Source organism: Arachis hypogaea, chromosome 3 (assembly GCF_003086295.3).
Source record: "Arachis hypogaea cultivar Tifrunner chromosome 3, arahy.Tifrunner.gnm2.J5K5, whole genome shotgun sequence".
Lineage (NCBI taxonomy): Eukaryota > Viridiplantae > Streptophyta > Magnoliopsida > Fabales > Fabaceae > Arachis > Arachis hypogaea.
In genome coordinates, this window is record NC_092038.1 from 138,736,006 (window position 1) to 138,751,772 (window position 15,767).

The following is a 15,767-nucleotide window of genomic DNA, read 5'->3' on the forward strand; positions in this document are numbered from 1 at the left end:
TTATTAATCCAGGCAATGGTTTCTTTGGTGAGGAAAGTATCAAGTTTCCGGATATTTTTTGAAATTATAAAAAAAAAAAAATAAAAGAGTAAATTTGTAATATCAAAAATTTAATTGAATACTACCCTCTTCTCTTCTACTCTTTCTTTGCTGCTTCCCCCAAGTCCAATTCGTCTTTCATGGTCACTTTTTTCATATTCACATAGCTCGTGAATGACAAATCAGAACTCTCTACAACAATTTAGATGGTTTACAAATTTTAGTTTTGAGCATAAAAGTTGCATGTCGTCATTGTTAGTGAATGCAGGAGAGAAATGAGTCATTGAGGACTGGAGTCACTTTGGATATTTAATACTTTACAAATTTTAATTTGTCATTCTTGTGGGTCATTAACACAAAATATAAAAATTGTGTAAAAATAAATAGCAGCCATAAAATTAACATATTCTTAATTAATCAGCAACTGAATTATCCACCTAAAACGAGTGGGGAATATTTAGCTAGGTATCTTTTCTTTTAGAAAATCATTTAAATAAAAACGTTTAAAACATTTTTTTAACACGTTTTTTAATAATTAAAATTTAATACATATAATTAATTAAATTATATTTTTATTATCAAAATTAAATTAGATAAATTAATTTAAACAAAAAAATAATAAATCAAATTTTAAATTAATCTAAATTAATATTATTTTTTATAGAAAATAATTACAATATTTTTATTATAAAAAATGACTAAAATAATTTCATTATATATATTAATTTTGAAAATCTAAATTCTAACCATCTTCATTTCTGGCGTGATAGGGTTAAGATTTAGAATGTTTTATAATAGTAATATTGTAATCATATTTTATAAAAAAAATATTAATTTAGACTGATTTAAAATTTAATTTATTAATTTTTTTACTAAACTAATTTATCTGATATAATTTTAATAAAAATAACACAATTTAATCAATTATATGTATTAAATTTTAATTATTAAAAAATATCTTTTTTTTAACATTTTTATCCGAACAGATCCTATCTTCTTATTCTGATCTTTTAAGATACAAATTTTTGGAAAAATTTCTAGTGTATAGGGAACATCAGTGTTCTAGTTATTTTAACCGTTAATTTTAATTAATATATATTATATATATATTTTTATAATTCAGATCAACGGTTAAAACAATTCAAATATCGGTGTTTCCTGTATACTTAAAACTCTTCCCAAACTTTTATGTGGCAAAGCGTGTGCCGTGCAACCCTAGCTATTAGCTGTAGGCCTGTGGCTACATCAATTATACAATTAAATAGTACCATGCACGTGCATTATTATATATAAAGATGAAATAATACCAAATTAAATAGTGTTTAAGTTAAGCGATGAAAATTATTGACAACAGCGTCTCTCTTACATACAAAGATACATTAAGCATTTTTTGTCTTCATTCATCCGCCACCAGTAAATATAGAATAAAAAAAATTGATAATTTAACACATGATCAAATGCTACCTAGGTGCAATAATTGCGTTGAAAAAATATTGACAATATAAAAATAAATATTTTTTAATATTCCATATTTATTTTAAAAGATAAATTTAATAATTTCGACACCAACAACAAAAAATTAGTCATATACAATAATATACAATAATTTAGTAATATTAAAAAATAATAATTTAAAATTATTTTATTTAATTTAAGATCTATAATTTTATATATTTATTTTAAAAATAATTAATAAATATCAAATACCATAATTTTAGATTAATTTTAACTAGTTTTTATTATTTTTCAAACTTTTTTTATAATGGCTAAACCAATACCGTGATGGCTATGTTTGTTTGCTAGATGACAAATACACAAAAGGAAGCACGGCATCTTTTTTATTTTTATTTATTATAGTTTCCAAAAAACGTGGGGGATCGGAAGAAGGGTATAAGATTCTATACTCATTCACCCGATCCATGACAAAATATCTTGTGCCTCATATTATTATTCCCATGGTTAGACACGTGTACACTCTTTCAATCATGGAGGCTGCACGCTGAGTTTTGACTAGTAGATAAAGAGATGACGGATCAAAATATTTTGTTAGTGGAGATAAATTATATATAATAAGATAATAATTTTTAGAGTAAATTGTATTTTCTTAATATTTTAAATTTTTAAAAATATATCTAATGTTTAGTTATATTTAATTTTATCTCTAATATTTTTTATTTGTGTCAAAATTATTTTTAAATGTCAATTTATATAAAATATTAAGAATAAATTAAAAATTTTTAAAAATAATTTTGACATAAATAAAAAATGTTAAGAACAAAATTAAATGAATATAAAATGTTAGAGAAAAAATTGAATGAAATTAAACGTTGAAAATATTTTAAAAAAATGTAAACATTAAGATAACAAATATATTTTATCCTAATTTTTATAATTATATTTTATTATTATAAAACATAATTTAAAATTTTTAGTCATTGTCCAAATCTGCTATAAAATTTTATACTTTGAATTTTAAAAACGTCTTTTTATTAGAAGAGGTTGATAAATTATTTTGAGATCCAAACTCTAATGGTAATATTTTTTTTTAATATTTCTTCATTACTAAAAAATAAATTTATAAACTTAAATTAATTATTAATAAATATAAATATTATAGAAATACAATTTATAATTTCACAAAAAAAAATTAAAAATATAATATGAATATAAAATACTCAGCAAATCAATCATAAAAAAAATACTAATAAAATTTTATTGTACAATAATATAATTACAAAACAAATGCAGTATAATTTAATAAAATAAATATTTAATTAAACCAAAAGAAATTAAAAATAGAATAAAGAAAATGGAAAAATAAAAAATTGGGAAAAAAATAAAGAAAGATAGCAGTAAAAAAGTTGGTTTTGAAAATAATTAAGATTAAAGTTGCTTATTTTGACTTCTCATTGTTTTATTATTATTTATTTAATTACTTTTTTATTAAATAGTTAAAATCAAATTTTATATATTTATAAAATCAAATTTAATTAAATATCTTTCAATAACATTGTAATTGTAAAGAGTGGGATTAAAATTATTTATATAATAAGAACAACTAAAATTTAATATTATATACTACTTAAAAATTTTATAAAACTCAATGAGAATATTTACCCTCACATACCATCAAGTAGATCCGTTCCTGGACAGGGATGAAACAATGGTACAATATAATGTGTGTAAATTGTTTGAAAGATAAAAAAATAATCTAAGAACGATATATGACCTTTTAATTAGATTGCTATTAGCAAAATAACAAAAGAAAATTAACACTTAATACGGAAGCAAGTATATACACAAAACTGCAAAAGAATAGTGTTCTTCAAAGTAATGTGAAGATTTCTGCAAGAATATTAACAGTTTAAGGAATTCACACAAAAGAATAGAAAAGGAATACTGTTATGAAAAAAGAGTATTCTTTTTTCCCCGGCACTAAATAAAGAAGTGAAAAAAGAATAATAATATATTTTCATTGAAGAATAATTTTATTTTCGATGTTATCATCATATATAAATATATATCCCACCACGTGCGTGCATATCTATCACCAATGATTTTTTTCTTTTTAGAAAGACTTTAGCATAATTTGCGCTTTTGACTTGAGTTATTATAAGTAGAATTGAACTCACGTGGCTTCATTTAAAAATTAAAATAATTAGATTTTAAATGATCCCTATGTTGGGAATAAGACACAATTCCCCCTTGAGAAAACACCTTTGACAGAGAAATAAAATAGACACAATCACAACACAAGAATTTAACGTGGAAACTCCAATTACCGGAGAAAAAACCACGGCCGTTGTCAAATGACAACCAGAGAATATCACTATGTGAAAATTGTTACAACACATAGACTTCTTTCTCTCACTGGCACCCCAGTACACCCACACTCTTTCAAAGCAAATATCTAACTACACCTCACAACACTCTCTAATCAAAGAGTACAGAGGAAAAGAAAAATCAGATACAAGCTTAAAGTGTTTCTGACTGGTGCAAAAACAAATGGAGAACTTAGCCTCATATTTATAGCCTAGGCCACCCACTCCATTTGCTATCCTAAGCAATGTGGGACTAATTCAACCAAATCCTAACAATCTCCACCTTGATTGAAATAGTCACACATCTTCAGCTTCCATTGTCAACACCGACAATTCTTTGCTGCCATTGTCTATACCGACAATCATAGTTCAGAGAACTATCATACTCCACCATGAAAGTATACTCACTTGGAATTAGACCACTCCAAGAATTTCGCCTTGGTACAGATCGAAACCTTGCTGAAAATTCATGGTGCAACTTCCAAATTGGCTTTTCCTGGAAGTTCTTCAGCCATCGACCTAACTCCGCCACACACCTTGCATCTCAACGCCAACCAATGCCCGTGTGCAATTGTGGACCTGATTGCCACAACTCATCCTTATCCATGGCAGTGCGGTAATACCATGAGGATACTTCTTGTCTTCTAGAGAACATCATCTTCTCTCATAGAGAGAGCAACCAGAGATCTTCTCCTTCAACGCCTTGTGCAAACCTGATTGTATCAACACATCCTTGACTTGTACTTGCCACAAGCCAAAATTGATTCTTCCATCAAATTTCTCTATTTCAAGCTTCACAGCACTTGAATATCCTGACATTGTTGCAACCGTATACTGGAATATTATAACTCAACTGTAGACCGTGCACTAGGAAGGGTCCCCAGGAAAGAGAGGTGGGTCACAATGGACACACTTAAATACCAAGTCTTTCCTTAGCCAGAACCTTTTCCAAACTGCACTCTCACAGAGTCACACTGCCTTCCAGCAACAACAACAGCAACCAAAGAGATTAGACTAGGCTGCAACCACAGAGCATACTAAGAATAAATCCCACCGAACCGAAGCTCTGATACCACTTGTTGGGAATAAGACACAATTCCCCCTTGAGAAAACACCTTTGACAGAGAAATAAAATAGACACAATCACAACACAAGAATTTAACGTGGAAACTCCAATTACCGGAGAAAAAACCACGGCCGTTGTCAAATGACAACCAGAGAATATCACTATGTGAAAATTGTTACAACACATAGACTTCTTTCTCTCACCGGCACCCCAGTACACCCACACTCTTTCAAAGCAAATATCTAACTACACCTCACAACACTCTCTAATCAAAGAGTACAGAGGAAAAGAAAAATCAGATACAAGCTTAAAGTGTTTCTGACTGGTGCAAAAACAAATGGAGAACTTAGCCTCATATTTATAGCCTAGGCCACCCACTCCATTTGCTATCCTAAGCAATGTGGGACTAATTCAACCAAATCCTAACACCCTATGAAACGATTATACAAAATCTAATTATTATAATAAAAATATTTGATAATTAAAAAATTAGTCAATCTTATTTAGTTTTCATTTTTTATTTAATTTCATCTTCATTCAGATATATAATGAATAGTTGATAATTTGTCCATTATAATTCGATCAAAAAATCCATATAAATTGACATATTTAATAAAATTAAAGTTAACTGAAAATCTCATCACTTAATAACAAAGAGCACGTTTCATATGATTGCCAATATATATAGCGTATATTACTCAGAAGATAAATTTTACATGATTATCAAAAGATTAGGTCAAAAAAAGTAATTCTATTATACAATATTTAAATTTAATTCATTTTATAAGAATGATAGTTTAAAAAAAAAAACGCTATTTATTATGAATATATATTATATTTATTTATTTTTATTTGAGTGTCAGAATATTTTTATAAGTGTTTAATGTCTTCAATTTTCTTGAAATTAACGTATAATAACTCATCTATTTCAGGCGAAGATGAACTTAGTCTTGAACAGGACGAATTATATACATCACAAGTTCACAACACTCACTTCACAAGAACAATTGGATATTGCTATAACTAGAATTTATGCTTATACCCAAATGTTCCTTTATTTTCATCCCTTGGAAATTTATATAGAACTGGGGTTCACAGAAATTATAGTGGCTTCAGAGGCAGGTAGTATTGAACTATTGATTGATGATGATGATGATGTAACCATATTCCTTTTTAGGATTTCATATTTTATATACTAAATCTTTTTTTTTTTTTTTTTTTGTCAATGAATTAAACAACTCCCAATTCTAGGTATTTTAATAGATTGGACAACCCCAAATTTTAAGTACATAATACACCCATATACTTCTCACACATTTATCATATTTTTTTTTCAAATGCATTCTCTAGAGTTTGAACTCTAGACATTAATAATGAAAAAAGAGTGAAACACCATCTGAGCTAAGGCTCTTTGACAAATCTATTTTTTCAATTTCACATAAAATTTAGATTTCTTTTAACTAGAGATGTGACAATGTAGAGGCCCAAATACATTTATGTACTACAGATGTGACAATGTAGAGGCCCAAATACATTTATGTACTACGAAAGATTCAAAGCATCTTAGTTAGTATAGCGGACCACACTACACCTTGTCCTCCTTAGTAGTTACTTCCTTATAATAACCTTCTCTTCACTATCTGATATATATATATATATAAAGTAAAATCTCACTCCCACGTCCCACTTCTAATTATTTTTCTAACTCTCATTTTATTTTTTATTAATTGAAAAATAATATTGTGATTTCTAATAATTAAGTTTGTCGGACATTCTACCCTCTTCATCCAAAGCTAATGAATATTATCTATATATTACATTAGCTGATGAAGTATCAAGAAATCATAAAGAATCATTTTAAAGAACAAAATATTTTCTACCATATCACCAATATGTTGTAATAAAATAGGACCATTAAATTTTTAAAAAAATTTTATAAGACAATTAAATTTCTAACTAATTTAAACATAAACTTATAATAAATCATGAAATAGAACAAGTATTTCTAAATTTTAACAAGTCATTGTACCTGCTATTATATTAGTTGTTAGCCTTGGTTGGTAATAACCTTAGTTCCTTGTCATTGCTACTGCTGTTTCTTCTTCTTCTTATGTTGCAGAGATTTTGTTTGATGACATGTGTAAGAAAGGGTTAGTCTCGAATAGTATTACTTTTACCACTTTGATTGATGGACAATGCAAATATGAAAAATTGATTTAGTCTGAAAAAATTTTCAAGTAATGATCAATCAAGCCATTAGGCCGGACTTAATCACGTACAATGCGCTGATCAATAGCCTTTGCAAGATCTGTGATTTGAAGGAAGTTAGGAAAGTTATGAATGAGATGAGTGAGAGAGGTTTAAAATCTAACAAAATCACGTTTACAACACTAATAGATGAATATTGCAAAGATAGGGACATGAAATTCGTATTGGAGATCAAAAAGAAAATGATTGAAAAGGATTGAACTTGATGAGGTAGCTTTTACAACACGTGCTTCTTCTTCTCACGCTCGTTTACGCACGAAACTTTTTCTTTTTCTCATTTTTCTTTGTGTTCCTCCTCCTCTTCCTCCTTCTTTTTTGTGTTTATTTTTCTTCACGTGTTTTTTCTTTATCGTCTTTCTTTTGTTGTTGTTGCTTTATTTTTTTTCTTCCTTCTCTCCCTATTGAAGAAGCAATAGAAGGTGAGGAAGAAGAGTTTTGAATTGTGCAGAATAGAAATGAACCAAAATTATATTTAGAAATGAACTGAAATTATATTTAGAATGAACCGAAAATTAAATTCAGAATATAAATTCGTTTTAAAACAAGCATAGACTAAATGACGATAAGGAGAAAACACGTGAAGAAAAAGGAACGCAAAAAAGAAATAGGAGAATGAGGAGGATGAGAAATGCGATGATGAAAAAGAAACTCCACGCGTACGTGAATTTGAAAAGAAGAAGAAGAAGAAGTAGTAGTATTATGTGCCTCTAATTTGAATGCTAAAATTGTTTGGATATGAAGAATAATTTATTTTAAAAATAATTAATAAATATAAAATAAAATAATTTTAAGCTAATTTTAACTAATTTTTATCGTTTTCCAAACATTTCCGTTAGAAGATATTGTGATAGATGATAGTGGAGCCCACATGCAGATTCTACATTCCAGCATGCATGAGAATCACATGGGTGCCCCCACGACTCGTAATTATATGAACTCAATTATTACAACACTCTTGTATCATTGTATGTACTGTGGATAAGGCATCATCATCATATGATGTCAAGAGAATTTCTTTACTACTACTACATCATCTTCATGAGGCAAAACAGAATAAATGATCATTATGTAAATAGAACTGATTCTCTGGTTTTGTTGCATTCTCATAACTGAAATTAAATAAGATAAAAACTAATCTATAATCAATTTGATGTGAAATTGATAATTAAAAACTGTTAAATAAAAATTTAGTTAAATCAATTAAATTATTTAATATTTTTTAACTATCAATTCCATACATAAAGTTGACTGTATCTAAATTTTTAATGAAATAAAATAAAAGTAAAAAGTTGGTGCTGGCAGATTTAAAAATATGTATGGTCTGAAACTCCCAACAACCTAATAAGGTGTCAATAATTGATTCCAAAACATTTAATTATGTATTACGTTGCGTTCATACAATAATATCTGCTTGTGATACTAGCTACTATATAAATCAGAGGCATCATGCTACATGCTTCATTCCATTCTTGGTACTTAATTTCAATTATTCTTTAAAAATGGTGGGAAGTGTTGATTCAAGCATGAATGGAGGAGGTGTAGGGGGATGTTTGATCAAAGAACTAGTCCATCATGATGGCGAAAGGGAGAAGATAGTTCTGGGAAGAGATATGCATACGGTGTCGTTTGAAATCACTGAACCAGATCTGGATGATGACGTTACAGGAGAAAGAGAAGCTTATATGGCTAGTGTTTTATCCAAGTACAAAAAATCCCTGACAGAAAAAACCAAGTTCCATCTAGGTATATATATATAGTATTGATCCACTAGTATGCATGGCGTTGCAATTCAAAACTAACAAATTTATGATGACTTGTTTCAGGCTATCCGTACAATCTGGATTTCGACTACGATGCGCTGTGTCAGCTTCAGCACTTCTCCATAAACAACCTGGGGGATCCGTTTATTGAGAGCAACTACGGGGTGCACTCGAGGCAGTTCGAGGTTGGTGTTTTGGACTGGTTTGCAAGGTTGTGGGAACTTGACAAGAACCAGTACTGGGGATACATAACAAACTGTGGCACAGAAGGGAATCTCCATGGAATCCTTGTTGGCAGAGAGGTGTTTCCAGATGGAATCTTGTATGCCTCTCAGGAATCACACTACTCCGTTTTCAAGGCTGCTCGCATGTACAGAATGGACTGTGTCAAAGTCAACACTCTTTCCTCTGGCGAGATTGATTGCCATGATTTTAAGTCCAAGCTTCTTTGTAACAAGGATAAGCCTGCAATTGTTAATGTTAACATAGGTACAACTGTCAAAGGAGCTGTTGATGATCTTGATTTGGTTATTAACAAGCTTCAGGAAGCAGGATTCTCCCATGACAGATTCTATATCCATTGTGATGGGGCTTTGTTTGGTCTCATGTTACCTTTTGTCAAACGAGTAATTAATCAACCCTTCCAATTTCATTCATCAATTGTTAATTGTTAACTGTTAAATGATTTGACATGTTTAACTAATTCATCAGGCTCCGAAAGTGAGTTTCAAGAAGGCAATTGGAAGCGTGAGTGTGTCAGGGCACAAATTCGTTGGGTGTCCAATGCCATGTGGGGTGCTGATAACAAGATTGGAACACGTGAAGGTGCTGTCAAGGAACGTAGAGTACCTTGCCTCGAGAGATGCAACAATCATGGGTAGCCGTAACGGCCACGCGCCACTCTTCCTATGGTACACTCTAAACAGAAAAGGATACAGGGGATTCCGGAAAGAGGTTCAGAAATGCTTGAGGAACGCACACTACTTCAAGGACCGCCTCGTCCACGCGGGGATCGGAGCAATGCTGAACGAGCTCAGCAGCACCGTCGTGTTTGAGCGCCCTCACGACGAGGAGTTCGTGCGCAAGTGGCAGTTGGCGTGCCAGGGGAACATAGCACATGTTGTGGTCATGCCAAACGTCACCATACACAAGCTGGATGATTTTCTTGACGAGCTTGTGCAAAAGCGTGATGCATGGTTCGGAGAAGGGAAATCTCAGCCTCCTTGTATAGCTTCTGATGTTGGCATACACAATTGCCTTTGTGCTTTGCATAGGTGAGAAACTGTCACTCGGATATTTATAGAGTTGTTGTTGTGTGTAAACGCTTGTATGTATGATTTATGTTTCTTAATGTTTGTGGTATTCAAAGCAAATGTAGCTACACTGGAATGGATGAATTGAAGATTGTTTAATACCAGACTTGTTTTAATTTTCAGATAGACTCTTTTCCTTCTCTTCTAATTTGGTCTATAATTTACATTATTTTTACAATGACATGTGCTCCACAATTAATTATCTATTAGTAATCAAATTGATGTCTATGTTAGAATAAGAAATATTTTTTTGGTTTATAGATATAATTTTTCTAAGAAAACAAACTATAAAGAAGAAATGAAAAAAAAGTATAAGTAAGGGTTCAAAAAAATCTAATTTAAAAATTAAAAAGTTACAACATATTAATTATTTAATTTTTTTTTACCAAAGATAGGGAACTCAAATTCCTAACTTCTTAAGTGAGTATGAGAAGATTATATCATTTGAGCTATAATTCATTGGCATATTAATCATTTAACAAAAATATTATTTGTACACCAAAATCAGCCATCAATGTATTTATGTATAAATACATGTGTAGTTTAATTTATTTTCAATATGTATTTATATTTCAGTATATATTTTATACTGATGGCTGACTTTAGTAGCTGATTTTAATGTATATCGTAACCTAACTCATCATTTAATTGCATAAAATGTATCTAACCAAAAATATTTTCAATCAATCAAATTATTTTTGCAATAACAAAATTAAAATAATTTTCCTTGCATATAACAACGATTGTGATATCGTTGGCATATGATGTAAATCGGTTGCATAAAAAGATGTTTCTTCTAAAATGAGAATCACATAAGAATTTGCAAAAAATACTCATGAGTAAATGTTTTTACCGTATAGTTATACTTTGTTTCACAGTTTACTAGTATGGGAAAGAAACAAGTCAAACAACATTAAACCAATAATAATACCACCATATATGAAAGGCCAGCGCAAACGAAAACCCTGAGGCCAGCGCTGCTTGCATGACTTAGTGGCTACCTTTTCTTCTTGCCTTGTGAAGTGTGCGAGTTCAATGTCTAACACAGCTACCAAGCCTGCAACACCCGTTAGCACCATCAGCTTATTGTCTTCTCTAACGGCTCCAAGTCTCCAACGCCCATCATCATCAGTGATGCTGTTGAGAGCAACCCATCATTGGCCCCCAAAACTGCTTCTCTCACCCACTGTGCTCGCTTGCAATAGTCACACACTTTTTCTTCTTCTTTCTGTGGTTTTTCCGCATCTAATAAGTTCAACATTCTTGTGTGAGGAACGTTATGGTTAGAATTAGATTCCTCATTATTAGAGGAATATGCTGGAGAAGTAGTGGTGTGTTTTGCCATGGGAAAGAGATAGATCTGTGAGAGAAATAGCAAGTTGATATATATATATATAGGTTAAGTATTTTTCGTCCCAAATGTAAGAGGTCAAAATCAAAATCGTTTTTGGCTTTTTTTTACGTATTAAAATTATGCTCAACGTTATAAAACGTTAAACAATATTTTTTGGACAATTTTATTTTTAAACAAAAATAAAAAAGAATGTTCCCATAAAGACGCAAAAAATATTTTTTTAAGATATTTTTTAATAATTAAAATTTAACATATATAATCACTTAAATTATATTATTTTTGTCAAAATTAGGTCAGGCAAATTAATTTGATCGAAAAATAGTGAATCAAATTTTGAATCCGTCTAAATTAATATTATTTTTTATAAAAAATGACTACAATATCTCTATTATATAAAATGACTAAAATACTTTTATTATATATATTAATTTTGATAATCCTAAATTCTAGCATTTTCTTCTCTATCGTTATAGGGTTATATATATATATATATATATATATATATATATATATATATATATATATATAAAATAGGGATATTTTAGTTGTGTTTTATAATAGGGATATTGTAGTAATTTTTTATAAAAAATATTAATTTATACCGGTTCAAAATTTAATTTATTAATTTTTTTGCTAAATTAATTTGTCCGGTCTAATTTTAATAAAAATAATATAATTTAATTTATTTTATGTATTTAATTTTAATTTTTAAAAAACATTTTTATTTAAATGACTCCCAAATAAAAAAACCCTCTTTACCCTTACCCTTTCCCTCTTCCTTTCGGACAATTCTGCATAATCATCATCGTCGCTACATCTCTCTCCCTCTCCCTCTTTATTTTTTCATAGCCATCACTACTACCATCATTACACCTTCTTTACCATTACACCTTTTTCATTATCACTCACTCACAAACTAAATTCAGTAGCAGTAACAACAAATTCAATAACAAATTCAGCAATTTCAATAAATTTAGCAACAGCAACATATTTTCAGCAACAACAAAATCAAAATGAATCAATAGCAACAACAACAACAACATTCCCAAAATAAATTAATAGAAATTTTAGATTTAACAACAATTCAGCAATCATCAACCTAAACTTTAGATCCAAAATCAGGAAAAAAAATTAAAAAATAAAAAGGAATGATGTTTAATGTTCTTCAAACAAAAAAAAAAGAACAAAAGGAGGAAGAAGGAAGTGACGATGCAGAAACCTATTGTCATCAACCTCTGACCGCTGCCACCCTCAGTGCACCGGTTCTACCCTCCTTCTTCTTCCCCTTCTTTTCTTCTTCCTCTTCCTTTCAACTGCCACCTACTGTCACCGTCTATCGAAAGCTAACAGCAACTACAAGCGCCGTCTCTCCCTTTCCAGAACACGTCACAGCGCCACCATGTCGAGGGATTCGAAGCTGAAGACGACGAACTTGAAGACGCTTTTATTGATCCAACCACTCTTCGCTCTCCACTTTTCCAACCTCTCACAACTGACCTCACTCTTTCTACTCCCATCGATCCCCAACCTGATCCCAAACCCACTTCCGATCTCTCGAAACTGCTGCGCACCACCTTCGATTTCTGGACGAGGATGAATTGGAAGGCCTCCCCATCGAACATCCCTCCTGCGATCTCAATACTTCCCACTCCGATTCCACTTCCCCCTTCATCCTTTTAAATGCTTCCCACTCCGATTCCACTTCTCTTTCACCCCTTTAAATATTCTCTGTCTCTTTTATTTTTTTATTTTATAATTTTTTTCAATTATAAATAATTTGGTGAAAGAGAGGGAAAGTCTGGGGAAAAGAAAGAGGGAAAGAGACTCGACGATGATGATGATTGATGAAGAGATTTAGCTGGGGGTGGGGGGTGAAGGGTTTTTTTTTAAGGGTAAAATTGTGATAAAAATATTATTTATGGACAAAAGGATGATTTTATAACGTTTTATAACGTTGAGAATGATTCTAATACAAAAAAAAAAAATTGGGAACGATTTTGATTTTGATCTAAGACCTTAAGGACGAAAAAAATACTTAACCCTATATATATATATATATATATATATATATATATATATATATATATATAATTGGTACACCAAAATTAATTAATAAAATTAACCACCAATATATTTATATATAAATATACGTATAATTTAATTTATTTTAATTTTAATGTATATTTGTATTCTAATATATATATTTATAATAATTAACTTAGTAGTTGATTTCAGTATAAATACTCTAAATTAAAATAAAGAAAACTAAGACATTTTTCTGCCTACCTCCACCGAATGTTTCTTCCTCTACCGCGCTTCAATTCCTTGTTGGATTATGGTTATCTCCGACATCAGTTAACCATAACTACTCTTATCACTGTTATATGGTTTTAGCACGTAATTAATCAACACTTTTTTTTTTCTTAACCAACAATAATCCATCAATCAATACCAGTAGATGGACAAAGATTTAAAAAAATAATTAAAAACAAAGGTTTTAAAAAATAATTAAAAATAAAGAAAATAAAAGTTGATTGATTTTAGTTCTAGTTAAGTTTTATTTTGTAATATATGCTATCTAGCAAATGGAAAAAATTGAAAACTATTTTTTTTTCGGTTAACTCTCATTCAACAGTTCTTTTTTATTTTTCTTCATTATTTTATTGAATAATTATTGAGATAAAAAAGTTAATTATTTTATTGAATAATTATTGGTTAGAATTAATTACAGAAATACTTGTATTTGGAGCAATACCAAATAATATAAATTAAAAAAAAAATGTAATGCCACCTCAATTGTAATCTTTGGAAACATGCCAATGGCGTTATTTAATTAACCCTGGCCATGCATTAATTAATAAAGTTTCACATTACATAATTATTCATACAACACACTTGCTTTTAGTATGAGAGGAAAATCATCCTTCCCCCAGCTACTAAATCAAATCAACAAATCCTAAACCCAAACAAAGTCATCAAAGTCTTGTTGAAGCTCAAAACTGAAAAGCTAAAAGTTATCATATATAGCTATTAATTATTATCATTAATAATAATAATAAATAATAATAACTATTATTATTATTAGCTAAAAGCATGCATCACAACCATCTCTATAGTTAATGTTTTTAAAGGGTGTGCATGTTCTTAGCTATTATATCTAGGCCTCAATCTTTGCCTCTTCTTGAATGACCTTTAACTCCTTGGGCTCTACTACCTCTAACTTTACCACCTCCGCCACGCCGGACGCCTCCGCCTCTGCCGCCTCCGATTTTGGTGCCTCCTCCTCCTTCTGCCAATATACAATATCCACATATTATTCTTAAGATGATAATTTCATAGTTTTCAGATTTTACTACAATAAACAAGAGTATATAATGATGTAACATTCTTGATGCAGGGGTGAATACTGAATACTGAAAACTACTTTAGAAGCATTGTATGTAAAGAAATTTCATACTACTAACAATATAATAATAAAATTTAAATTGTAGAGAAAAATACTAAATTAAATATGCAAGTACCTCATTGAGCAAGTTATGAAGGGACTTCTGATCAGAAGCATTATTATAGGGTATCTCCTCTAACTTATTATAATTAATGGTATCAACATTATTTTCTTGTTCATCTTCATTCTTTTCCTTATGCTTGAGCTCATTCTGGTTCATCACGGGCTCCTCTTCAATTGGCTCAAGACCTTCCTTAGTCTTAGGCTTGGCACCACAGTTACCCATGTTCAATTATTATTGCTAGACTCAAATTGTTGTTTTTGGTTGAGAGAATATAATGAAGAAACAAAGAAAGTTAATTATTACTATACCTTCTTGGTGGTTCTCCCCCTTGGTTAATTATGAGAGAAAGAACACTAAGAAGGCAATAGGGAAAGTGCCAAAAAAGAATAAAATAATAGTTGATATCCCAAAGTAGTTTATAAAGGGTGGGTTTTGGATTGTTTTGTTCCTAATAGCCAGCAATATTTTGAGGAGGCCAACGGTTGCCCTTGCTTTTTTATTCCTTTTCTTAAATAGCCTTTCTTCTTACTCTATCAACACAATTACAACTTTTTAAAACCATGGGCTGTGAGTCTTTTCAATTAACCAATCATTAAAAAGCTAATCCAAACATGTTGTTTGGTTCAATTTGGTTATG

General features: G+C 30.0%; 2 protein-coding genes across 2 annotated transcripts; one reads left to right on the forward strand and one right to left on the reverse strand.

The window, feature by feature from the left end:
* The first annotated feature begins 8,253 nt into the window (after window positions 1-8,253).
* LOC112734483 (serine decarboxylase 1) lies at window positions 8,254-10,389 on the forward strand. The gene is made up of 3 exons (XM_025783818.3): window positions 8,254-8,937; window positions 9,018-9,580; window positions 9,666-10,389. Exons 1-3 carry the CDS (start codon window positions 8,694-8,696, stop codon window positions 10,230-10,232), a joined length of 1,374 nt encoding a protein of 457 aa, XP_025639603.1. The 5' UTR covers window positions 8,254-8,693; the 3' UTR covers window positions 10,233-10,389.
* Window positions 10,390-14,417: 4,028 nt separating this feature from the next.
* Window positions 14,418-15,518, reverse strand: LOC112734484 (uncharacterized). The gene is made up of 2 exons (XM_025783819.3): window positions 15,143-15,518; window positions 14,418-14,910 (listed from the first exon to the last, which is right to left on the reverse strand). Exons 1-2 carry the CDS (start codon window positions 15,350-15,352, stop codon window positions 14,779-14,781), a joined length of 342 nt encoding a protein of 113 aa, XP_025639604.1. The 5' UTR covers window positions 15,353-15,518; the 3' UTR covers window positions 14,418-14,778.
* Window positions 15,519-15,767: the final 249 nt, after the last annotated feature.

Coding starts and splice junctions, on each gene's coding strand:
- LOC112734483 (XM_025783818.3), top strand. CDS start 8,694: ATGGTGGGAAGTGTTGATTCAAGCATGAATGGAGGAGGTGTAGGGGGA. Junction 8,938..9,017: donor AAAAACCAAGTTCCATCTAG/GTATATATATAT, acceptor GACTTGTTTCAG/GCTATCCGTACAATCTGGAT. Junction 9,581..9,665: donor TGTTACCTTTTGTCAAACGA/GTAATTAATCAA, acceptor CTAATTCATCAG/GCTCCGAAAGTGAGTTTCAA.
- LOC112734484 (XM_025783819.3), bottom strand. CDS start 15,352: ATGGGTAACTGTGGTGCCAAGCCTAAGACTAAGGAAGGTCTTGAGCCA. Junction 14,911..15,142: donor TTCATAACTTGCTCAATGAG/GTACTTGCATAT, acceptor GTATATTGGCAG/AAGGAGGAGGAGGCACCAAA.